General features: G+C 40.4%; 2 protein-coding genes across 10 annotated transcripts in view; both read right to left on the bottom strand.

Moving 5' to 3' along the window:
* myh14 (myosin, heavy chain 14, non-muscle) overlaps positions 1-7,820 on the bottom strand; it is a 31,551-nt gene extending 23,731 nt beyond the window's left edge. For 6 of the 8 annotated variants that reach the window (XM_014341454.2, XM_005946622.3, XM_014341458.2 and 3 more), the window contains exons 1-4: positions 7,456-7,819; positions 3,542-3,722; positions 1,331-1,537; positions 196-352 (exon numbers count right to left, since the gene is read on the bottom strand). In XM_014341454.2, coding sequence (XP_014196940.1) covers positions 196-352; positions 1,331-1,537; positions 3,542-3,709 — 532 coding nt within the window. In that variant the 5' untranslated portion in view covers positions 3,710-3,722; positions 7,456-7,819. Of the gene's footprint in view, positions 1-195; positions 353-1,330; positions 1,538-3,541; positions 3,723-7,455 lie in introns of all 8 variants that reach the window. The other 2 variants (XM_005946628.3, XM_014341459.2) reach the window with 2 other exon arrangements.
* A 1,337-nt stretch (positions 7,821-9,157) lies between these two features.
* Positions 9,158-25,854, bottom strand: kcnj14 (potassium inwardly rectifying channel subfamily J member 14). 2 transcript variants are annotated; one of them, XM_014341460.2, is made up of 6 exons: positions 25,675-25,854; positions 17,416-17,524; positions 16,385-17,267; positions 14,055-15,852; positions 12,825-13,142; positions 9,158-11,776 (listed from the first exon to the last, which is right to left on the bottom strand). In XM_014341460.2, exons 4-6 carry the CDS (start codon positions 15,114-15,116, stop codon positions 11,546-11,548), a joined length of 1,611 nt encoding a protein of 536 aa, XP_014196946.1. In that variant the 5' UTR covers positions 15,117-15,852; positions 16,385-17,267; positions 17,416-17,524; positions 25,675-25,854; the 3' UTR covers positions 9,158-11,545. The 2 variants fall into 2 exon arrangements, with proteins under 2 accessions (XP_014196946.1, XP_014196947.1); XM_014341461.2 differs by having other exon boundaries at positions 14,055-16,497; positions 16,777-17,267.
* Between the last annotated feature and the right edge of the window lie 266 nt (positions 25,855-26,120).

The following is a 26,120-nucleotide window of genomic DNA, read 5'->3' as shown; positions in this document are numbered from 1 at the left end:
TGCCACTCTTGGAAATCTCAGTTGTAAAAATACCATCCCGTATATTTGTTTTAACTTTTCAGGCTTTTGATAAAAGCCAGGAATATACCACACCTTGAAACAGTATTCACAATGTGGCTTAGTGATCAAAGATCACGGAACATGTACAGGGTCAGAGTTAACTAAGGGTTAGAGGTCACAGACAGTACTAAGTACCTTGCAGCATGCTGCGATAAGCAGCCTCTGATATGGCGTAGATGTGAGGGGGCATCTCGTGGCGTTTCTTGCCTCGGTACATTTCCACAATGGATTCTGTGTAGATTGGCAGGTTCTTGTATGGGTTCACAACCACACAGAAAAGCCCTGAATATGTCTAGAAGAAAACACACACAGGAGAGAGAGATTCACACTGACCTAATTTTACGTGGGGGATGTCAATCCCAGCAGAATATAACTGTCTTACCCTCTCATAGTCCTATTCTTTATACTCTATAATTCAAAAATACAACTTTATGAAGAAGATAGTGAGTTTAATGACTGTTTTTCAAAATCTGCAACTTTTCTGACCTCTGACACACTTAATACAAGTAATTTAGGCCAGACTGCAGTAGACTGACAAAAATTACATGTTCTGTGGGCGGCCTGTGTAAAATCTGCAGTATCACGATCTCATTAAACTGTTGCTTTAGCAGAAAGCACAGAAGGGAGGCAACAGTGCTGCCAAGATTGTATAGAGCATCCCGGGTTACATATTAATGCACAGGATTGTGCACAGAAGGATTGATTTTAAAAATTCAAAGAAAAATTGCACCTCTTGTAAACACAGTCAGTGATGACACACAGTGTGTCAACACCAATAAAGCTCCCATGATGATTGCTGCATAAATGAAAGTCATGAAAGCCCCCCACACCTATCTTATCCAATAGTATGATACACCCTTCAAAGCTATTCCAACAATCTCTCTGCGTTCCTGACTTTCCATCTCTTATTTAGCATCCTCCATTATTTACACATCATTAACAGGAAGCTCTGCATTTAATCGAGTCAATTTTCTTTATGTTATTTCTCTTTAAATGCCACTTCACTGATATCTTACATCTGCACCCCCCCCCTTTTTTTTTTCCCAGCAGAAACTGAAGATGCCCCCATAGCTGCCCCACACCCACACAACAACTTCGTAAACTGACTCCACACAAGCTGAAATGCATCTCTTACCGATGCATATCAGCTTACACAAGAGATCCCACCGCACTTCACATGTACACAACATCCAGGACTTCACGTGTCCAGCGACTGCTTCCTTTTGCTAATGCATGTGTGTACAGTGTGAGCTGTGGTTGGTGCACTCACATAGATCAGGCCAGAGTAGTATCTCTCTCTCAGGTTGTGCAGCACCGACGCTTCATTGAGGCAGGTGAGGTCGGCCATGTCCTCCACTTTGCTGAAGCGCGGAGGGTTCATACGCTGCACCTCCTCCCTGGACAAGGTCACCCGCCGCTGGCTGTCTGTCAGCTCCACCTCCACCTCATCACCGCGCTCCTCTCGGATGCTGGCAGACTGGATTTAATAGAAAAACATTGAGGAGTTTTCACCTCGTAACTGAGAACAAAATGAAACTTGTTTAATAAAAGGATTTTTGGGCAGACTGTTTGTTGGATCACAACGATGCTATGAAGATGCTACTTGGCAGACTCAAAATCACTCAGAACAGCTTTCCAAACAGATGACACTTATAATAAATGTATCTTTGACTTAAAAAACAAACGAACTGTTAAACAGTTTCCTGTATCAAGCATATTAAGCTGTATAGTTCTATTCAGCTTAGAGGAGAACAGAAAGCCTGCACATCAGGTCGAACTTCATTCACGTAAATTGAAGTTTGCTAAAGAAAACTGCCAAAATGAATGCACACATTTACTACACCTCAGAAGAAGAAAAAACTCCTACCCACATTTAAAATACAGCAAACATTGTAACTATATTTAAAAGAAATGTTTGTCAGAATGGGACCAAGTGTGGTTTGGAGCATGAGTGTCATTACATTTGACAGCATGACGAGAATAGACGGTGACAGATGAGGACAGAGACGACCTCCTTTGTCACGCTGCTGATCTCGTGCTTGTTGGACAGGAAGTACTGATCTCAAGCTCTGACCATGTTGCAGGACCCTGCTCTGCTGCATTTTATTCTCTCCACTACTTGATATGCACAACACGCAAAATGTGTGTGTGTTTGTGTGTGTTTGCATTCATGTGGGTGAATGTTAGTCACACTGAACTACCAGCTAAGAATATGAAACTAGATGACAGTGTGCATGCCTTTCTGTGTGTGTGTGTGTGTGTGTGTGTGTGTGTGTGTGTGTGTGTGTGAGACTATGCTTTGTGTGTGGTGCTATGGGTGTGTGTGTGTGTGTATGTGTGTGTGTGTGTGTGTATGTGTGTGTGTGCTTGATCATGATTGTAAAATGAAGTCAGTGTCTCTGCAAAGGCCTCTTTAACATTGGGAGGCTGAAGGAGCGTATTGTTCTATTCATAGAGCTTTTTTATGAAACGAGTCCAGCAGAGACAGAGAGAGGCTGCGAGACAAATCTTCAAATTCTTATGTCACTTCCTTCAACATGCACACTGCAAACTTGTCATGAGCATTAGACAAGTAGCAAGGTGAAGTGAGACAAATAACATGAGGGCCTCATGATCAAGGCTGTTACAGTTAACCAAATAAGGTGTGAAAAACATTTTAGATAAATGAAATAAAGATAAATTCTGAACTGAGACATGTGCTTAGTTTTAGTACGGATCAATGTGGTTAAATGTTTCAGCACAACAAGCATGGTGACGCTTTTGTTTGTTCTTTTTACTGGAATGTCTAAATGACATCAAGTTTTTTTCTTTTTACTGTAATATCTTTTCTGAGCTTGTGAAAACTTGTCCATGATGGATACACCCACATTTAAATTGTAAAGAAAATGAAACTAAATATTTTTAAAGACTAAAGGCCAAACTGAAATGAGCAAATCACAACTGGAAACTAAGTGGAAGTAAAACAATTTAAATGACAAAAGTAAATAACGTAATCAAAAATATAAAATTGTAAGACTGTGCCTGTGATAGTAACTACACTTAACCCTCTGAGGTCTTATCAAGCTGACGTGCATGCTTAGAGGTAATAGAGGTAGAGGTAATCGCTGCTGATGACTTAGACCTTACATAGTTACATATGTAAGTAACCATCACAAATCAAAAGTAAATAATCCAACAAGATGAAAAAATAGAGCACTGCTATAGTAACAAAAACCTCCTCAAACATAAAAAATGTGACACACACACACACACACACACACACACACACACACACACACACACACACAGCCCATGTCTGTGCCTGACCTGTCTGACACACCTTTAACTAAGGGCACACACTCAGGGCCAATAATTCACCAGGGGATTAACAAACTCAGACAGTGGAAGGAAGGAATGAGAAAACAAGTGAAACTTGTCTATTGTGTTAACATCCTGCATTTGAAATGTTTGTGCTTGTGCACCGCATGTCATGGCAGCTCACCTCGAAGCCTTGTTTCTCTGAGGGCACCCACACCAGCCTCTTAGCTGCCCAGTCAGCCTGGCTGGCAGCAGAGAACATAGAGTTGTTGGAGTTGGGAGACCCTGGCGCTGTGCCCGATGACAGGAAGCGGGTGACATCGTTGGCACCGCCCCCCGTTGGCCTGGACATGGTACTTCTGGCACTAGGTAAGGAGAGAATTAGACATGAAAAAAAGGGCGCAACAAAAAGTCATTCCCTGTTGAGCCACTTCTTGCCACAGGCCTACAAACTGGAGCTCTGCAGAGGATATAAAGGACTGTCGTACTGTGATACTAATGTGATTCTGTGCCAAGACATCTCACACTTGATGTGCAACCAACCACGCACCCACATATATAGGAAGAGCAATAGTAGCACGCAAGCCATATCCAGCCGAGTTTTGGCCAGCGATGGCCTAATTGAAAGACACAGCAAATCAAGGAGAAGACAGGAATGAAAGAAAGACAGAGAGATGGCTGGGTGGAGAGCTGGAGGGGTGGAGGAACAGCGAGATACATCAATCCACTGAGTAAACTGACATGACAGTGAAGAGGGGGAAGGATGGGAAGGGAAAAGGGTGGGAAAGCAGTAAGAAGAGGAGATCAAAATGGACTGGATCTATTGTTAACTTGAAATAGATGAAGCACTAGAGCCCACTGGACTCAGCAGAGATAAAACTGTAGAGGCCCTCTCACTGAGGACTTGGACACAGTGGTGCCAAAATGCTGATTCGCCTTAGGGGCTGGGGTCCTGTGGAAGACGAGGTGACAGTCTAAAAGTGGCAGCTAATCTAACACATGAAGGCAAACTATAGCCAGGATCACTGCAGTACTACAACATAATGATTCAGCTACTCAGACAACTAAGAAATATACTAGGAGGGGCAATAAAGCCAACCAGAAAAGCCCGGTTGCAGGTGTGGCAGCTGTTACCACTGCTTTATTTATTTTATTCATCACTTAATGAGAAACAATCAGTAAAACAAAAATGAATATTTGATGCTATTTTAATCTCTTTGAATCTCTGAAAGTAAAGTGAGGACATTTTGAGTTGATATTGTGAGCTGCTGACGTGATAATGTACATTATTATAAATTATTACATTATGATACTTTCTGACTTTTAACAGAACAAAAAAAATTAATCTAGAAAAAAAATGGAAATGTCAAAAATGCGCTCAGAGTATGCTGAACTGAAATCTATGGCAACAGCAGAGATGCTCGGAGTGGAGTAAGGTATAGGTGCTTTAGGTGGCTCCCCTAATGCCAAGGGGTCACCACAGCAGATGGTTATCCAGGCTTTTTGATTTAGCGCAGATGTTATGCTGGATATCCTTCCTGATACAACCCTCCCATTTATCTAGGCCTGGGAATAGAACTGGGAATGCAGGAGCTTGTATCCCTCAGGACTGGGTTTCAGTCTCCTCCTGGTCTTAAACTGCAGATGTTTCATGTGTAAAGCAAATTTGTTATAACAGCTAAAAAAATTATACTTTTTTGCAGATTTGCCTGGTGATTCTATGCACACATTTCATTTTTGTCCTCATGATACTGATATTTAAGTTGGTTTAGATAATGTTTTTTTTAATCTACCCAAATAAAGGCCAAGAGGTGTTTTAAGACTTTCCATATCTTCTATTGAACCAGGAAGCGAAACTCTTGAGATTAAGACCTTCTTGCAAAAGAGAATCTTAATCTGGGTTGAGACAGGAAGCATTAACTAAGCAGGTTTTTTTGATAATGGGAGAAACTGGATTTCCCAGAGAAAATCATTGTAAGCAAAGGAAAAACCTGTTAACTGGACAAGAAGGGCCAGGGTTTGAACCTGGGACCTACTTACTGTACCACTGATAGCAAGATGGTTTTATTATCTGTTAGTTAACAGATAATTAGATTCCCTAAAATAACATTAACCTTTTGATTAATCTTTCTAGCATCCCAGCTTCAGCTATTAGTGTCATGTTAATATAAATCTGTGGCATCTGATGGTCTAAATGGTGAGTATGCAGGTGATTTTTTTTTTTGTGTGAGGTCATTGAAATTAACAGAATTCAGTTTTATGAAGGAATGAGCTAACACACATTCCTCTGAAACAAGCACAAGGGATTACCTTTGAACAAGTCAAGTCTGACCAGACAGGCTTTTGTGCCGTCGTATAGGGTGAGTGTGTTAGCTTTAGGCCTATCCTCCATGCTTTAACAGGTATGTCATCGAGCTTGATTCTTGCTATTCATCTCACTTTTTTTGGCCCGTCTGTCCCCAGCCCTGTGATTACCATACCTGTAACCTTAATACAACTGTGGGTGTGGAGTAAACATGCTGACAAAAGAGTCGCCACCACCCAGACAGTCAGTATGGAAAATATGTGATCCCAGGGTGACATAAAACAGCTGTGCAACTGTTATTAAGTTCAAACTTCCCACATGTGCCACTCAGCCCCAAGTCTATTTCTTACTACTTTCTCATATTTCTGGGTAATGTAGTTTTAAATAAATATAACAACAAACACTTTATTTGCCTGGGACTATATACAGACTATTTCCAGGAGAAGAGAAACATGGGTTTACTGCAGCCAGCATTGATGAAGTAATGTACAAACATGTCATGTGAGTGAATCATGTGGCTGACTAATATGCATTTAATACCTCTAAATGCCACAAAGAAATGTGCTCTATCGGGGTTGGGGTAAAACTTATTAGCAGTCAGAGTGTATTGTTCGTTTTGGGCTTAGAAATAACAATCTGACATATGAATTATGTCTCTACGAAGAGAAAATGCATGAGATGTAACCTGTTTCCACAGGCTATTCTTCAATCAGCCCTATCATCAGTCAGGTCTTTGCATTGTCAGCTCTGTAACTGTAGTGCACGATGCTGCTGAGCCTCATCGATGCCACCGATTAACTTGGAGCAAACTCCTTGCACAGGCGGTCGTATCCCAGGATGTCGCAGTACATCGTGGACTAAAGCAGCAAACTCGTCCTGCAGCAGCTGGAATTGCCAAACCTTGACTGCTCTCCTCCATAGCAACACCCTGAACACTGAGCAGCAGCCCTTAGACAATACCTTGTGAGTTTGAACTGAGGTCATTCACTGCGGGGGTCCTCTTTTCTCTGTATGTGTGTGCGCGTGTAATTACTGTGTGGGTGCTTGCGCGTGACGGGTGGGGGAGCTGGAAACGCCTTTTCTTCAGCTTTGATGCCAAGTGGCACACAGCATCGGGGACGATACCGTGGCATCTGCGCACTTAAAGCAGACACGTTGAGGAAAAGGTGACATTATTATTAAAAAAAAAAAACCCACAGGCTGTAATAATTGCAGTGCGGCGCCTGCAGGAGCAGTCCAGCTGCGAAGCTGGAGCTCTGTGAACTAACCTGCATTTTCAAACCGTAGCTTCAGCTCAAATGGGAAAAAAACCTGACGAAGACAACCACACCTTGAACGTAAGACATGAAAAACCATATGGGCCCCAGCCTTTAAATGACTGTGAACGGCATGCATGTGGCAGCCACAAAAACACCTTTTTTTCCTATCATCATTATTATTTATAACAATGGTAATATTAATACCACCATCATTACCATTATTACTATCACACAAAAATCACAATGGACCAACAGATTTTGGTAATATGGGTCGGAATGTTAAAAATAAGGTCGAATAATTGCTTTTCTTGGCCAGACTTCAGGTCATTTCGATGAAAGGCTTTTTTAGCACAAAGACCAATCCTAAATTAAATGCCCCCAGCCCCTCTGCTGTTTCACATTTAGGCGTTAAGCCACCGCATTTAGACTAACCATACGAGGTTAGCCAGCTCCACTAAAAAAAAATGATACGTTGAGGATATTACACTGGCTATTTACGAGTTGGATTAGAGTAAAGGCAATTAAATGTCTTACCTTCAGGTTCCGCTTTGAGGTGTGGATAAGGCTGCGGTGTGAGGGGAACCGGGATGAGGCTGTTTCTTGGGTTATTTTCCTGCCTGATAGGTGTGTAGCGTACCGCATATGCGGCTTTTATCATTGCATTGCTCTCACAGTGGAGCAACACACACTCCTCGGTGAGAATAAAATAGACAGAGAGCACTGAGGGCAACTCGGCGGCTTCAGCCTCGGAGAAGGACTTCCTGCTAGCGGACCAACCAAGTACGAGCAGACGGGTTTTAGACAGGTCTAGAGAGAAAGGAGTCCAATCAAAATCTAGAACCGAGCCGTAGACCCGCCTCTTGAATACGACGGGAGCTTTCCGCCCTAAAACGGTCATAAAGCGCTCGCGCTGACGAATCGAGACAACAGCGGCGCAGACGTCTCCGCCTTTAACCAATGCTAACTGCCGTGAGGCGGGGCTTCTTCTGAATGACATGGCAAACAGCAAATCGGAGCGCTGGAGCAGGTGCCGTGCGGAGCTCTCGCGCTACAGTAGGGGGATTTGCGCGCTCTTTGTTTACCACTGACTGGCAGCGAGTGTCTGCAGACGCTGATCTGGGATCGGAATCGTTTGACTTCACCTTCAAGCTCAATACAGGGTTTCTTGGAAAGATCTGATTCAAGGTGCCTGATTCAGATCACCCCAAATTTCCAAGAGTAGCACGGTTAGTAAATAAGTAAATATTTACACCAATCATATCAGAGTAATAGCGAGAAACTATGAAATCTCAACTTCTGCTTTAAAATTATATATTTGTTTGCACGCAAAACGTAACGCATATATTAAATAATATTAAATTTGGCAATAAAATAAAATCAATTAAAATAATAGAGAGTCTAGTCCTTGTATTTGTGACTGTAACAATAATACTGTACTGTACAGTACTCTGCTTTGGTAACTACTGTCCATGATGTAAATATGTAAAAATTGTGCTTCTATTCTGTGTCCTGTTCTGTTTGTATAAGTGTGTTTTGGCTGCTGATACAACCAAATTTCCCCTTGTGGTATAATTAAAGGATTATTCTATTCTATTCTATTCTATTCTATTCTATTCTATTCTATTCTATTCTCTAATACAGACCTACATGTCACAAAATTCCTGAGAACCTTTAGAGAATGCCCCACGAGGAATTACCATAGCATAAGCAGGAAAACTTTCTTTTTCTGTTCAACTTGGCATGGTTTTTTTGTTGTTTTTTTACCCCACCCATTTGTTCATTGGGTGGGGTAGGTTTACACCTATGGGTGATTTAGAATCACCGGTTAATTCAGTTCCACTAATTGTATGTCTATGGACTGTGGGGGGAAGACAAAGCACCCAGACACACACGGAAAGTCAGCAGCCAAATATTGAAGTCAAACTCAGGACCTTCTTGCTGTGAGGCAAAAGCGCTAACCACTGTCCCACCGTGCTGCTTGCTCAATAAAAGAAAAAAAAAAGGAAACAAGCTGAACAGCAGTGAATTAATGATTTGCATCAAACCCTTGTTTATATTCCCTAAAAAATCATATTTGGTTGACTTGGTTACATTTATCACCCGTGCCACACCTGCTCTGTGTCCTTTTAGTCAGAACACAATTCTTTTCGCGGGCTGTGTTTCTACGTCTGATTCATCAGCAGTGATATAATTTTCATTTAATATTTGAATTTTGATAAGAAAATAAGGGGTAAACATATTAATCAAATTACACTTGATTACTACAGTTTCACTTACATCATAAAGTTTTTTCCCCCCCTTTATAAATAACTCAGTAACTGTTTAGTCACATTTTCTGTAATTGGCTGAAATAATCACTGAAAGTACAACACAAGGAAGATATTCATGTAAAATTGCTGCAGTGGAATGCCCTTTTAAAACATAGGCTAACTGGGTGAAGTACAGAGAGTGCAAGGAGTATAAATAAGGACACACCCAATAATCACAATTGAATCCCCATGTTTTATTTCTTCTATAACACTGTTCTCTTTTTTCTGGAAGTGCTTTGTGCCTGAGGCAGCTCTGAAATTATATATCTAGTGTCTGCTGGAGCAAAAAAAAAGAAAAGAAAAATTTCTCCTCAGAAAATCCCCCCAAATCCTAGAACAGTAGCTTTTGTCGATTTCATATCACTTAATTTATTTAAAAAAGAGGTATTACATTATACTACTCTGTGCTTTACACTATGTATAAAATGTACTGTACTGTGAAAAGTGAATCCAAATCAATCCATCTATTTCTTTCTGCTGTGTTTAAAAAGTCCCATCATAGTAAAGTGATGGTGCTGTAAGTTCAAGTTACATTTCATGGAAGTGGATGCAGGGAGAAAATGACATGACCTCCTGTGCAGCCTATAAATAGAAAATGGTAGCCATAATAGAGAAGTGAAAGGGAAGACAGACATGGAACAGCATTAACACTATTTATAAGAGATAATATGTTATCAGTCAGAACAGTGCGATCGATGCACTGAAGTTAGCCTGTGCTGTTCCTGCAACACTACTGAGCTTTTGTAAAGTTTCATCAGTGATATTAGTCTCCATAATTAGTGCAAAGTGCAAACAACAAGTTTCCAGGTTGTGCGTCGGACAGGCTGATTGCTGGTCAACACTCAACACGGCATTGCGGCCCCCACACTTTGCCAACACATGCTGCAATCAAACACTTACATACTGAGGTGGCATTATTTACTCTTAATTATTAATGTTAAAATAAACAGAAATATCTCAGGTGCTTTGTAATATATCTAGAAAGTGCAACTATTACATAGCTTACATTATATTACGGGTAAAAGATTCATTCATCACGGCACGTTTATATGGGGATTTCTCAGTTTTTTCATCTTAGCACATACTGCACACTAAAAGTGGTCATCTTGCAAATGCACATGATAAAAAAATACAATTCAAGGACATTTTCAACATCATGCAGATGAAGGGACATTTGCAAAATGTCTGCTCTGTTATGAAGGCACCACCTACCACCTAAGGAAATTACATGATTTTATGAGCCAAAAAACTCCCAACAACCCAGATTTAATTTTTTGGGAGTCTGATGTAGTTTCCAGTTGGATCTTCAGCCACTTCTTGCAGAATTGTAGAAATGGAAAGTGAGTGTAGGTCTCCAATGCTATTGCCTTATATTCACTATTCAGTCTGCACCACCAACACTTAAAAGATTACAGTATTATAGCTCAGTTAAAGTGTACAATAATGCAAAAATAGCACACCAAAACAATAGCGAGGCTGCTTTTACAGACATAAGAGATAACAGCATACTTTGATAGTAGCGCCATAAAACAATGCATGGCGATCATCACATCTGGATCACCTGTGTGGTCTGAGACCCTACAATCATGCTATTCCACTCAACACAAAATGTTAAAATCAAGAAAAGTTTACAATCAGTGAACATCTTTTTCTTTGCATCACACATGGAAAAAAGCCAAAAAACAAACAACACAGAGAAAATACATCTACATGGAACAAACATCTCAAAACCGCTGCTAGTTTAAAGCTGTTTCTCCATGTTACTGTTGCTCTGCTTTGGCTTATCTCAAATACATTCTAAGTCCGTGATGTCAAAAAGTGCATAATCCATACTTACCATAAGAAAATAAAAGAACAAAAGTGATAAGTGAGCATCTTAGTGGAATACATTCCTCAGAAGCTAAAACATTACCTCCAACAGAGATCAAAATCTTCCCGTCATAAAAATTGAGGGTCAATTACATGTGGTAGCCACCATGGGGCGCTGTTGCATACCCTTGTCAGTCAGGTATTAGAGTCAGACTGTGTGCTGTGGTAGTGATGGGCCAGATGTGAGACTTAGCAGTTTTCAATGATTTTGAAAGATTGCCAGGACCAATTAGACAACTAGGTCAGTGTACTAAACCCAACTCACCAAAAGAGTAACACCAAACTTGCTAATGTTCGCACTAAATATTTCTTCCTCTTCTGTAAATAGCGTTTCTTCCTATCCTTTATTGTACACTGGTTTCTTCAAGGCTCTCTCTACTATTCTGTCTCCCATCATCATATCAGTTCATTCTCTGAAGTCGGTTTCCTGTCTTTTTGCCTTCCGTTCAGTTGTAGTGGAGATGTTCTGCCATGGATTGCCTCCGGGTCGGTGGGGAGGCAAACTCAAGGTTTTGACCCAGCTCACCGTCGGGGGAGGCAAGCTGCAGAGCTACTTCGTTCTCATAACAGAATGACGACCGTGAACTCTGAATGTACTTCTGCTCGGCCAGATCTTTAGCACTGCAGGAAGGTGTGTTCGGGATTTCATAGGTCCGATGGAAAAATGAGTAATCCACCTGGAAAAAAGCATAGAGCAGTGACTTTTAGTTAAATGCTCAAAAGGCTCAAAATGACAATACAACCCTGCTGATGTTTAGTTGAAGAATGTTTATTGCTGAATAGAAGACGCTACTTCTGAGTGCTTCCTTATTCACCTGCATGTTTGATTTGGCATATTTTTGTATGCTGATGCCTTTCAAGATCCAATCTTAAAGTGACTTTTGTTCTCTCCCAGGAGCAAAACAATACATATGTTATGTAATGTACAATTAGGGCTGATAGAGTTTTACTTTTGCTGATGCTTAATTTTAAAATCTGTGTAATGCTAAATTTCTGATGCTTTCTGGCTGATGAAGTCTGGCTGTTCTGGATTGCATCATCTCTTGGTTGTTTCTGTGCACAGTCGGGATTCTCGGTCTGCATTTTCACGTGCTTTGTCACATATGTTGTCAAGCCTTTGGCCAAATATCTAGCTTCTACTTTGCAGACAGCAAGGAAACACACGTTAACACCAAACAACACGTCAACACATGCCAACTATTGAGAGTGAAAACATAACTTCTTGACTGTTATGAACACATTACCATGGTGGTGGTATTTCCCTGCATGTAGCTATGCTTGTTAATGTAAACATGCTGAAAGTAGCAAGTGTAAACACGAAAGTATGCAATCTGAGATATAACAGCAGAATTGAGGGAAGAGAATGACTCATAGCCTTTTCAATTAATGGTAACACAAAATGTTGCAGATTGACTAACTATTACCCAATCAGCAGCTCAGACAGGATTAAGTTGATTATCAAAGACTATCAAAGTTTTAAACATCAACTCCACTCTTTTTTTGGCACCACTGAGGCTTTGCTACTAAATGATAAATGGAGAAACACACTGAATTATATTTAGTTTGCTCAGCTTCACTCCTATTTTAGCAAAAAACCTGGTAAAATATATATGACGTCAAGGCTATGCATCAGTGATGACGTAAAATGGTCTTAGATTTAAAGACTGGAAGCTGTGTCAGGATTAAATGGAAAAAAGAGTTTTCTGTCTGTACTTCTGTTTTCACCTGGTAGCCATCTTTCCTCTCAAAGAGCACTGGTTCAAAGCGGTGTCCCCAGAGGATTTCAGTAGCCAGATAGGAGCTGCGGCACTGCGTGGTCATGGCTGTGGCCTCCACCATGCCTTCAAGTATGACCACCACCTCCAGGTCAGAGTCGTTCTCTAGCGTTTTTTGGTCCATCTCAAAGAAAGGCGACTCTTCATTGATTTCATGGACAATTGTTACAGGCGAGACCAAGAAGATGCGGTCAGTGCCGGTGTCAAACCCCACGTTGATGTCCACGTTGTCCAGTGGGAGGTACTCTCCCTCTGGTGTCACCCTTGACTGGGAGCAGGTTTGAAATGTAAAAGTCATTATTTGGTCCATATCACATCCCACATTAGATATTTCAGTTCATTAAGGCTTTTGAGGAAATATTAAAAAGAAAACAGAAAGATTTTTATTATTGGAACAAAGGTTAATTAATTACATCGTGATATCACCTTGAAGGTAACACTTGACATTTTCTAAAGGTAATCTGATGAAAGCATTGTAAATTAATAATCTTACCCTGACCGAATTGTCTAGCATTTGGTTATTATATTCAGCTGAATCTCACTATGCACTTCTTTAGTCACCTTGCCAAGCCATAGGCTTATCACTCACCCAACCTTGCTTTTGAACAATATCCAGTTTTAGCACTCACAATTGTATTCCCTTCATCCTCAAACTTAATCCCATCTGCCCTGCCTAAACTTTGATATGGTCATGCTATTAAAAGAGATCAAATTCTCCACACTGCAGCCAAAATGTGCTACAGATTTTGATCCTACAGAAAATCCTGAGGGAACACACATGCAAACTACAGATATAAGGACAAACATTAGGGTAAACTTCAGTAGTCATAGAAAACAATCACAGAACCCACAGTGATACAGTATACAAGAGGAAATGAGATGACGAAGGACAATGGTCCTTAGTTAAAGAATTGTGGGCAAGTTAATCCATGGTAAATCTTCCTAACCCCTGAGGGAAAATAAAACAAGCTCTCATTAACTACGGTCCACAGAATACGGGCCAGATGGTCTCAGCCCTCTCTCTTTCTCTTTTTTCCCCTCCACTGCTCTATCACAGTAGCAACCTCTATTATTTGGTGCATTCCTGACTTTGACTCCGTTACAATCACCAGATAACTTCTTTGACCTTTTTCTGGCCTCTTTTTTCATCAGTATGATTATTTGTATTTTTTCCAGTTACCTTTAGTAGTTGTGCTCTGACGTGTGCTTCTACCAGGTGGCTTTTGCGTAGGTTTCCAACCCTCCACATCATACAGAGTTTTCCATCTCTCAACGCCACAACAGCAGTGTTGGAGAACACCAGGGTCTCGTTGCGCTTCTTGGGCTTGGCAATCTTTGCCATGACTGCCCCGATGATGAAGGCGTCAATTATGCAGCCCACAATGCACTGCAAAACGACCGCCACCACCGCCAGGGGACATTCTTCGGTCACACTTCTGAAGCCATAACCGATGGATGTCTGCGTCTCCAAGGAGAACAGAAAGGCTGCCATGAAGCTGTTCACCTGGAAGAAGCATGGCTCCTCAACCACTGCCTCTCTATCAGACTCTCCTCCAGAGCCAGCATCTCCTGATCCCGGAGATGAACTTGAGCTGGGGGTAAGCCGAATGGAGAGGTCTCCATGTGCGGAGGCAATGAGCCAGAAGGCAAATCCAAAGAGCAGCCAGGAGAGAACGAAGGAGAGAGTGAAGATGACCAGCATCCATCGCCAGCGGATGTCCACGCAAGTGGTAAAGAGGTCACTGAGGTACCGCTGGCCCCTCTCGCTCATGTTGACAAAGGTGACGTTGCAGCGTCCGTCCTTGCCCACAAAGCGTTGTCGGGGCCGGCGGGTTGAGCGCCTATTGCGCCGGCGGCTGGTAGTGGAGGGGGAAGAGAGTGAATCCTGATCTGATGAAGAACGGCCTTCCCCTCTCCCTCCTACACTACTGCCTCTTCCACTCTTGGGCCCTGAACACATTCTTCCTCCTCTCAACCCACCTTCTCCTCCTGCATCTCCTCCAGCTGACTCTCCAATGGCACCATGCCTCCGGGCATTGTTGGTGTTGCTTTGAAGAGGCAGAGCTTTGCCATTGAGGGCATGGGTCGGAGAGGGGCTGGTTGGGGTCCCTGACCCCGCTGGGCTCCCCCCTCCGCCAGATGTATCTGCAGCACTCTGTGCTAGCCTCATGACCTCCTCCTCCTCCACTGGCCCATCCACCACAGCACTGAAGCGTCGTTTTACACGTGCTGCCCCCATCATCTGCTATGAGTTCTCTGTATTTCTAAGTGTGCCTTGTTTATCGATGTAATGAATAAGCACCTTGATACCGTCAGTGAAATTATGTGTGGTGTTAATGTCACAGTCAGTCTCTTTTAATACAGAGATAATTGTAGGTCCATGGCACCCAATGGTAACCAGAGGATAACACCCTCCAAGGCCATTGGTCAATCACTTTCTTCAGTGTCTCTTCCACAACTTTTTATTCTGTTACTCCGTACAGTCAGTCCTTTCAGTAATGGATTCCCAGCAAGCTAATGGGCTTTCTTGTAGTGTGAGTTCAGTAACAACCAATGACCTTAAATCACAGTCACTTTAGTGAAAGGAGGTGAGCTGAAAAGAACGACTTCAATAGCAGCCCAAAGAGTCCAACTCTGTGATCTGCAAAATTTCATTTGACAAGGAGTGGTAGAGCTGGGCTAACTTTGACATACATCAGAAAAACATGCAGGATTGGTTCTATATAGTTGAAAACACTAAAAGGATAGTCTTGAGGTTTTTTGCTTGAGCAGGACTCATTTGATAAACACTTCAAAAAATATAAGCTGATAATGCAATGGAGCAAGACAATGGGGTAGAAATGTGATGATATACAATGTACGCAGAGAACACAAAGCCAAATTCAGGTCAAACAGTATGATAACTTCCAACATGCAGTTGAAACAAGAAAGAAACATGCCAATTCTTACGATCAAACTTCTCTCCACTTTCACAACCACTTGAGAAGGGCATGAGGAAAAAGACAATACAAAACCATCAAATCTCTACTGTTATTATTTATCATTCATAATTCATTGCCACGATATCTTGATTCGGCTGGCTTAAGCTATTCTCATCACTTTTTTTCACAGATAAAGGAAATACAACTTTTGTTCCCAACACCAGGGACCCAACTGAAAAAAAAAAACATGATTTGTTTGCCATTTCTTTTCCAATCATGTCACTGCCTTTACAATTTCACATGTTCTTTTTAAGTGTCTGCAAAACTGTTTAATGGCCATTGTCAGATTCTCAAAGAAGTATTTTGTGCACTGCCTCCTGGATAATATTGGCCAATAACTACATTTACAGCCACAACAAAGATATACCTCAACACAGCTCAGCGTTAGGGCTGAGAAATCACCTACGCCTGACAACAGATTAGAAAAAATGAAGAAAACAACAGAGGATGATTATTTTGACTATCTCTAAACTTACTTAGCTTTACGTGGAAGATTTATAAAGAGTCAAAAGTTGAGAACAGCAATCACCTGATTTGATCTGTTTTCTGCAGAGGTCAAGCTCCAGAGTTCACAGGTCAGGTGTATGTCTAAGCAGGAGGCTGTAACAGTTTTTGTGCCTTGTAGACTCTTACTTGGCATCCCTGTTTGAACCAGATCACGAAGGCTATTTGAGCATCAAAGAGGTTCCTCAAATAAAAAGTTATTTGCAGATATTAAAAAAAAGGAAAAAAAACAAAAACAAAAAACATCAGCATGCTAGAGAATCTTTAAAGTGAACCACAAGTTATCAATAATGAGCATGCAAAAGTATACAAAATCATCAATATATCGAAATGATTACTAAAGGCTTAAGTTAAGCAAGAAAAACATGCAAATACATCTGATAATGAAAAGGATGTGCTTGTAATATTATCATTTACCTTGCCCAATCATTCCCAGAGACCCTTACAACTGAATCCTGACAGAGTGTAAAGATCATGCAACCCATAATCATTTAGTAACCAGTGAACAAAATCAGTTACTCAACCATAACCGTGCACTGCTGAAGGTACAGAGAGAACAGCAAAGCAAGAAGCAAGAGCTGTTGCTATAACTTTCCAAATACAGAGCAAGTCATTGCATCCAACCAGTAAAAGCAGGGTAAACAAAAAGTCTACAACAAATGAAAATGGGGGAAGAGATCCCTCCTGAAGTGAGAAGTAACATAGGGGTTCATCTTTGCTTGAGTGTTGGCCTCCTTTTTTGACACATGTTCAGTGAGAGCACTGAGCTTTGTTGATCTGAGGGAAGGGAAGAGTCACAGAAGAAGGAAATGAAAGAGTCTGCTTCTTATTCCGTTTCCCTTATTGAGGTTTCGGTGACTGTTCTGTATCCCTTTATGTTTGGATCATCACGCCTAACCCACTGCAGACTTAAAAAAGAAATTTTTAAGAAACAAACAGAAAGGAGAATATAAATGTGAAGGAAGTATCAGCACTAGTTTAAATTATCATGTTGCCAAGTCAAAAGGCAATGAGAAGCTAAACTGCTAAAATCTTGTTTGTTGATCAGACACTTACCTTTGTTAGTGTATCCCTCTGGTTTATCAAATGCAGTTCATTGGTTGCTTTTTTGTGGATAGTGTTAAGATGAAAAATCAGACCTTTTTGTAGCTTGACCCAGATGTACCTATCAGAGAAAAAGAGAAGAGAAACAAAGAGAAAAATGCATGTTTATATCCGCATGTTATGCAGTAATATTTGCAGCGACCATTAAAATGTATCCACCATTAAAAAAATGTAAAAAACACAACACAAGAAGTAGCTCACTTATTTATACTTACAGAGGCAACTGAGAGGCCTATCTGCTAATCATCTGAAGTCTTGCAAATAGCTACTTGTGTTATAGAAAGAAATGGTAGAATATACTAAGTAATTGCATCTAACAAATGTCAACCCACTGGAAATTCTCAGCCTAACTTTAAACTATGACTTGAGTTTTCTAATTAGCCAATCACATGGTAGTAACTGAATGCTTTTAGGCTTGTGGACAGGATTGAGATGAGCTGCTGATGTTCAAACCGAGTATCAGAATGGGGAAGAAAGGTGATTTAAGTGACTTTGAATGTGACATGGTTGTTGGTGTCAGATCGGCTGGTGAGCATTTCAGAAACTGCTGATTTGCTGGAATTTTCCAGTCATCTCAAACATTTACAGAAAATGTCCAGAAAAAGAGAAACTAACCAGCGAGCAGCATTTCTCTGGGTGAAAATTCACTGTTAATACCCAAGGTCAGAGAAGAATAGCCAGAATTAAAATAACTAAATAACCACTTGTTATGACCACAGTATGCAGAAGAGCATGCACAGCACGTCAAATCTTGAAGCAGATTGGGTATAGTGGCAGAGGACCAAACTGGATGCTGTCAGCTAAGAACAGGAAACTGAGGCTACGGTTCATATACCCTCACCAAAATCAGGCAACTTCCATTTGCAAGATTGGAAAAATGCTGCCTGCTCTGGTGAGTCTTAATTTCTGCTGTGATATTCAGATGGTAGGGTCACAAGTTAGCATAAACAACATGAAACCATGCATCTATCTTGCCTTATGTCAGCAACTCAGGTTGCTTGGTGATGTAAATGGTGTGAGGGATATTTTCCTGGCACACTTGGAACCAAATGAGAACCATTTAATTGCCACAGTCTAGATTAGTCTGGTTGCTGATCATAAGCATCACTTTATTGACACAGTGTAACCATCTTCTTATTCACATCATTAATAAGCGGCCATCAAATCTGCAGCAACTGTGTGATGCTGACATGTCCATATGAAGCTAAATCTCTAATAATGTTTCTAGCATCTTGTTGAATTTATGCCACAAAGAATTAAAGCAGATCTGAAGGCAAAAGGGATCCAACTCAGAATTAGCAAGGTGTAACTAATGAAGTGGCAGATGAGTCTATATTAGTATGCAAAAAGCTGTGCATAAGCAATTAAAAATAAGTCAGTACCATTGATGGAGCTCTGATACCATGATTTACTCTTGTGATGCTTGAATATAAAGAGCAGTGGCTCCAGTTTAATAGGGTGAGCTATACTGCAGAATGTGACATTCATTTAAAAAAGCAGGAATAAAGAAAGAAGTCATTAAGTTCATAATAACACTTAATTCATCAATGTTCAGCAATGATATTATTGTTTTTGTAACCTACTGGTAACAGCACCTGAAGATGAAAATACAGATCAAATAGACAAGACAAAGTTCACATAGCTAGGTTACTGTAATTGTTAGACATCTATCTGCAGCCTTGAAAAACTCACTACAAGCTACATGTAGTCCACTTTCAGAATGAATGCAGGAGAAGTAATCACTCCTGTAGCACAATCACCCCCACTGAGAAATATTCACCTCATTTCCAACACGATGCCAGCTACAACAAAAATTATAAATGCATATTAGCATTTATGTTAAAAGGTAATAATCTGGTGCAATACAGAAAACTTCCACTGAAAGTACAATGGAACAACAGAGGGACACAAAATATACTAATATGACAGTATGTGTCAGTATGAGTATCATCCTGCTTTGAGAGCTGCATCCAAATGCGTCTTTATGCTCCTGGCACATCCTCATGTAGAAACTGATATATAACATGTAACTGCAACACTGTGGAAATTGTTCGAACGCCAGACTGAAATCAAAATGAACCCTAAAGTCTTTTATGGTCAAGTTTTACACCAAACTGCACACTAACATTATGATAATGTGATTTACGATTTACATGCTTATGCTGCCCAGTGTTTACTTAATAAAGAAATAACCCAGTAGGCAGTCCTGACCTTCATACTTCTACTGTAACTCGTGCCAACCAAAGAACAAGTTCTCACATCGGCTATCTCTGGGCTGACTTGTCATTTGATGACTCGCAACAGCCACTGGAGTAGGCGATGAGAGAGGCGTGCATGTGGCTGATATGAGAGTGTATGTATCATTGTGTTGCCTAACCTTATCGTGTTGAGGTGCCAAATATCTCAAATGATTCCTCATACAAGAGCATTCATGGAGGGCTATGTGGGAAAATTACATGTGTGAAGTTGTTGCTTCCAGAGAAGCATCTCATCTGCAGCCCTGCAGCTGGGCAACGTGATCAGACTAATCATGTCTGTCAGTCCTTTGACCAAACAAATCCAAAAAGCCATTCGGTGTAGACATCAGTGAAGAAGAACATAAAAAATAAAAAACTGTGTAACTGTACAAAACTGTTATCCTATTGGATAGACATAGAATATGGAAAGAAAACTGGGAATGTCTTTGAAAATGGACCCTTCATCTCTACTTCCAGGATATCAAAAAATGTTAAAACCTGCTCGAATGGGTGTTATGATGTCCTTCCATATACTGTAAAGAAAAACATTTTTATGTCTTGGAAAGTCTTTCCGCTGCATATTTGACTTGCTTGTTGCATTCAAGGGAAAAGTTTTTGCTTTGCTAACTCTTGAGTCATTTCGGTGGTTTGAAATCTCATCAGCGACTGCAAACCTTTGGTGCCTATTTACAACAAGGTCACTGCTGATCACATCTGTCACTGCTTGGTTTGATTCATACAGACCTGGTGTTGTGTTGTGCTGAGCCATTTGTTGTAACAATAAATACAATATAGATATTTTTTTTTAATTCTCCTGTGATATTAACTTTTTTAATTAAGCAAACAAAGAGAAACCTTACAGAAATACCAGCATATGTAACTGTAGCATCAAAATGATAACCCAACAACTTTCGTAATAATGTCCTTTATAATCTAGGGAGTGTTAGACTGTGTTAATAATGACATTTTGAGCATATCCACAGGTTGTTAGTGCTTGGAATAGCTTTGATCTCAACATTAACCCACTGACTTGACAGAACAGGTGCTTTACTGATTGCATTTATCGTTCCCGTGCAGGACCACACTAATCCACTCTCACCACCTACTTTTCTGTGCTTTCTTTCACACCGGGTCTCTCATGATTTATTTTGCCTCTCTCTGGCACCTCCCCTGTCCCCGTTCTATCCAGATTATCTTGGCATATTAAAGTGTTATGTGGCCAGATTAGATTTGCAAAGGATATGATTCGACTGTCATTGAAAGATGTATTGAATAAACTTCACGTTGCAGTACCATCAGTATTTTTGCCTCTTCTGGTACACGGCTGAGCCGCCCTATTTCCTTTTTTCTTCAAGAAAACAATGAGCCAGAAATTTTCGCATCCCATTTTTGGTCTTTAAGGTATTTAGGTTTTATCACCATTGTGAATACAGCATACAACACAGAACCTAGTGAGCCTCTACATTGTGAAGCCACAGTAATATAGAGGGACATCAATAAGTCATATTGATCAATGGAGGTCAGAAACCAGGACACGGATTGGGTCTTTGTCCCTCTCTCGCAACATCCCTTGGCTCATTGTCAAGCCATTTTCTCTCCATGTCTTTTATTTAGGCTTAATTTATATATGAAACCTCACAATGCAAGGCAGATTTTAATCATGTTCTATATGCACAAAGAAATTTCTCCAGAAAATCTATAAGCAAAGCCTGAAAATATAAGTACGTAAATGCACAACACTGCTGTGACCTTTTTCCCAGATCTAATCAATAATTTATGTTACAATAGCTACAGCTGGCAGGTGTTCACATTACCAAACAGTAACAGTTACATCAGAATATTAAGTAATATTATAATTGAGAAAGAACTGGGATTAAACCTGGATTTATAATGAGGGGGTGCCCTGTGGTCATAAGTGGTCATCAGCAACAGCAAAGGGAAAATTCAGCATGTACAAGAATTATTCATACAGATATCTTTGCAGTTTCTTGTTATTTGTGTTATTTAAATGCAGTTATTTCTATGGCAAAAACTTCTTTGAGAGAATGGAAATTCCTTCTCTGCAGAAAAAAAACCCCTACAGAAATGCTATTTTGGAATAAAAAAGGTCATCTATGGGGAGATTTTTAGTAAAAATGATTTGACAGACTGTATATAAAATATAACTGTCTGCTTTGAATGTGTGCGTGCAAAACAAACAGCTGCTGATAGGACAAGTCTGTTAGTATATATTTGTGCCAAAGATGCAAGAAAAAGAGAGAAGCAAAATATATGAAATAGTTAACATGGCTTTAATACACGATGCTATAACTTTGCATTAACTAGCCATGAATTTATTATGATATTAAACTGAAATTAAATAAGCTTGCTCCACAGTTCAGTTTTAACTTGAGCTTTTTCAAGTAAACATCTCCTTAAAAACAAATGGATCAAATGCATTTCAACAGAATAAGGGGAGCATAGAGAACATTGGACAGGTGGTGTTACTGTGTTGTCTGATTCATGTTTACACTGATGGAGAAAGACGTGAGGCTGAACATTTCCTAATGATCCCCAAGAGTAACCGTGCTCTGAATATACACTATGGGACCCCAGCCCATATTAACCTTTAAGTAAGATCACTGCTTGACTCATAGTAAACAGTTTTAACAGGGGACATAGGAGTTCATACTTTTTCCTGGATCCTACCTTACCTGCAGTGCAGCCAGACTGCTAACATTTCAGCTGGAGCTAATGAATTTTTAAATGTATGTCAGGAGAAAAAGACCCTTAAAATTTGGAACATTGTTTTCCAGTAAAAGAGATGTTTTACTGTGCACAGCTAGGGTGAAGTAGTTACCAATTTTCTGCCAGCCAATGTGCACACACCCTCCTACAGCAGCATCTGATCATAAGCACAAGCATGTGGTCATCCTGGCATTCAGCCTTATTCCATCTAATTGAAAATTTACTGCTTCCGGTCCTCGCTCAGCTGTTCGCTGTGACAGAGGTCATTGTGTGATGACAACCAAATGTTAATCTCGGAGTTAAGACAGCGCATAAAGCAATGTGGTGGTTAAAACGCAACACAGCACTTTTCTAATTAAGAAAATACTCAGAAGGCTGAAAAGCATGCAGACAGGACCGATAATGTTAGAACCAACATCAGTATGTTCACACTGCTTCTAATCCCCCATTTTATCTTATACATATTATATTAAAACAAAAAAAATGACTGCCCCATACTGGAGAGAAATCTAAAAATGGTGTTGTACCCTGCCACCGCTAATACACATGACCCCACACGTGCAGACATACCCCGGCATCCAATGAATATGCAGAGCTTTAACTGATCTGTTCAAAGCACAAACAACGGTTCAGTGAGGCCATATGCAGTAAAGGCGACACTATACAGGGAGTGCAGAATTATTAGGCAAGTTGTATTTTTGAGGAATAATTTTATTATTGAACAACAACCATGTTCTCAATGAACCCAAAAAACTCATTAATATCAAAGCTGAAATTTTTTGGAAGTAGTTTTTAGTTTGTTTTTAGTTTTAGTGTGTGATGGAGCATTGTCCTGCATGAAAATCATGTTTTTCTTGAAGGATGCAGACTTCTTCCTGTACCACTGCTTGAAGAAGGTGTCTTCCAGAAACTGGCAGTAGGACTGGGAGTTGAGCTTGACTCCATCCTCAACCCGAAAAGGCCCCACAAGCTCATCTTTGATGATACCAGCCCAAACCAGTACTCCACCTCCACCTTGCTGGCATCTGAGTCGGACTGGAGCTCTCTGCCCTTTACCAATCCAGCCACGGGCCCATCCATCTGGCCCATGAAGACTCACTCTCATTTCATCAGTCCATAAAACCTTAGAAAAACCAGTCTTGAGATATTTCTTGGCCCAGTCTTGACGTTTCAGCTTGTGTGTCTTGTTCAGTGGTGGTCGTCTTTCAGCCTTTCTTACCTTGGCCATGTCTCTGAGTATTGCACACCTTGTGCTTTTGGGCACTCCAGTGATGTTGCAGCTCTGAAATATGGCCAAACTGGTGGCAAGTGGCATCTTGGCAGCTGCACGCTTGACTTTTCTCAGTTCATGGGCAGTTATTTTGCGCCTTGGTTTTTCCACATGCTTCTTGTGACCCTGTTGACTATTTTGAATGAAACGCTTGATTGTTCGATGATCACGCTTCAGAAGCTTTGCAATTTTGAGACTGCTGCATCCCTCTGCAAGATATCTCACTATTTTTGACTTTTCTGAGCCTGCAAAGGAAAGGACGTTGCCTAATAATTATGCACACCTGATATAGGGTGTTGGTGTCATTAGACCACACCCCTTCTCATTACAGAGATGCACATCACCTAATATGCTTAATTGGTAGTAGGCTTTCGAGCCTGTACAGCTTGGAGTAAGACAACGTGCATGAAGAGGATGATGTGGACAAAATACTCATTTGCCTAATAATTCTACACTCCCTGTACTACAGTCAACGTGTAGGCTACATACATTATATGAATGAAGAGTCAAACTGCAGCTTAAAATCGTTATTGTTTATTCTTATAAACTAAAAATAATCCTCTTCAGCTATCGGATAATGTGCAACACCATCTCCTACCTCCATCTCCTCCAACCGACAATCATAACATGCACCCCAGCAACATGCCAGTGCTAGTTCAATTTCAAGAACCTCTAAGACTAATACAACGATTAAGAACAGGAGAGTAAAATTACAGGATACTTTTAGATAAGGCAACAAACAACGATAATATTGTGACATAAATGCAGAAAACAGGAAGAGAAGCTTTATCAAAAATGTCAGAAATAGCATCAAATACATATTTTAATATTTTTAGTGAATCATCCTGCTGACATTAATTAATTAATTCTTATTTTTGATAACTGGTGATATGCTGTAATCTACAAAAGGAATCAAAACGTAACATCTGTAAACAGGTGTGTGTGTGTGTGTGTGTGTGTGTGTGTGTGTGTGTGTGTGTGTGTGTGTGTGTGTGTGTGTGTGTGTGTGTGTGTGAAATTACCAACAAGGAGGTTCTACCTAAATATACCGTCAAGCTGCATTATGTGAGGTGAGCACAGGGTTGGAGCTTGACCCATGATGGGGAGAAATACTGAACCACATTAACATCTGATTGTTTCCTTTTTCTCTCCCCTGTAACTTTCATTTCTCCCAACTTTATGGATGTTGCTGACGTATCTATCCGTCAATATCTTTTCACTATAAGAAACAAAATGCCAACTTTCAGTGCTATTTATGCACTGATCAGTTGTCTTTGTTTCCTTTACAGTCACCTAAAGGTCTTTAATGCTGTTTAAAAATGTAATCGGCTGGGTGAAGAAAATGTTATCTCATAATCCCTTACTTTGGTCCAACCTGCGGTCTGACCACGTGCCACCCTCAAAAATCCTGATCCATGCCATGTCACTTTAACGTTGCTGTACCTACCAGTGCTGCCAGAAAATAAACCTGGTTGGAAATGATGGAGGCTGCATGTGTTTCACATTTGTAATCGTTTGTTGTTAAGTATTGCCTCATTTCAAAGCCTTAAAAAAATACAGATGTGTTTCCTATCAGGTTATGACTCACAAAGGCAGAAAAGGATTAAAGTTTGGGTGCTCAAGGCAAACTTATCTCTCTGACATTGTTCGTTTTTCTTAAAAAACAAAACAAAACATTGGCTTCTTTATTTATTCCTCCAGTAATCCTCCAGTTCTGCACATTGTGAATTAAGGTGAAAATACATTTAAATTCGAGATTTGACTATAAAACATCACACAGTGGTTTAAACCTGACACAGATATTTAAAGGTGCAGAAATGTGAGGGTTTTCAGAGTATTACAGTACGAAATAATATAAACATCGACAACTAAAATTACAGGCTGTTTGTAATCATAATTAGTGTCTGCGAACTTCCTTCAATCAGCAAAATTTAAGGAAAAGCAAAATTTCACAAGTGAAATTCAATCAGCACTTACCCTCTGCTGACAGCTTCCTCCCATGAAACCAGCGCCACGTCAGTTTGGTGCTTCGGGTTGTTTCCTTATTAAACCAGCCGCTGTTTGGTTATGTTTTTTTTAATGATTAATAGCCGCTGCGCGAGCTGACCCGTGCTGGCGCTCTGTCCGCGAGCCCTCAGGTCGCTGTTGTGCGCGTCCACCCTGCCGTGCTGTGCGCTCCCAACTAGACACGAGCACGCGCCTCGCCGGAATGCCGGAGTGACCTTGTCACACCAGCCTCAGAATTACAGTTTATATGGGTAATATCCCAACATATAGAACCCAAACACCGATTATTTTTTACATTCAAGTTATTTTTAGTGTTTTTATTATTACACGAATAGCTAGTTAAACAAGGAAGTTATTATTATTATTATTATTATTTTTAATAATAAACTCAGTTAGCTCATTTAACCTTATAAGGA

Source organism: Haplochromis burtoni, unplaced genomic scaffold, assembly GCF_018398535.1.
Source record: "Haplochromis burtoni strain Fernald_Lab_line unplaced genomic scaffold, NCSU_Asbu1 Contig_497, whole genome shotgun sequence".
Lineage (NCBI taxonomy): Eukaryota > Metazoa > Chordata > Actinopteri > Cichliformes > Cichlidae > Haplochromis > Haplochromis burtoni.
This window is presented reverse-complemented; position numbering and strand designations above follow the sequence as displayed.

Coding starts and splice junctions, on each gene's coding strand:
- kcnj14 (XM_014341460.2), bottom strand. CDS start 15,116: ATGATGGGGGCAGCACGTGTAAAACGACGCTTCAGTGCTGTGGTGGAT. Junction 13,143..14,054: donor TCAGAGCACAACTACTAAAG/GTAACTGGAAAA, acceptor ACCTGCTCCCAG/TCAAGGGTGACACCAGAGGG. Junction 11,777..12,824: donor AGAGGAAAGATGGCTACCAG/GTGAAAACAGAA, acceptor GCTTTTTTCCAG/GTGGATTACTCATTTTTCCA.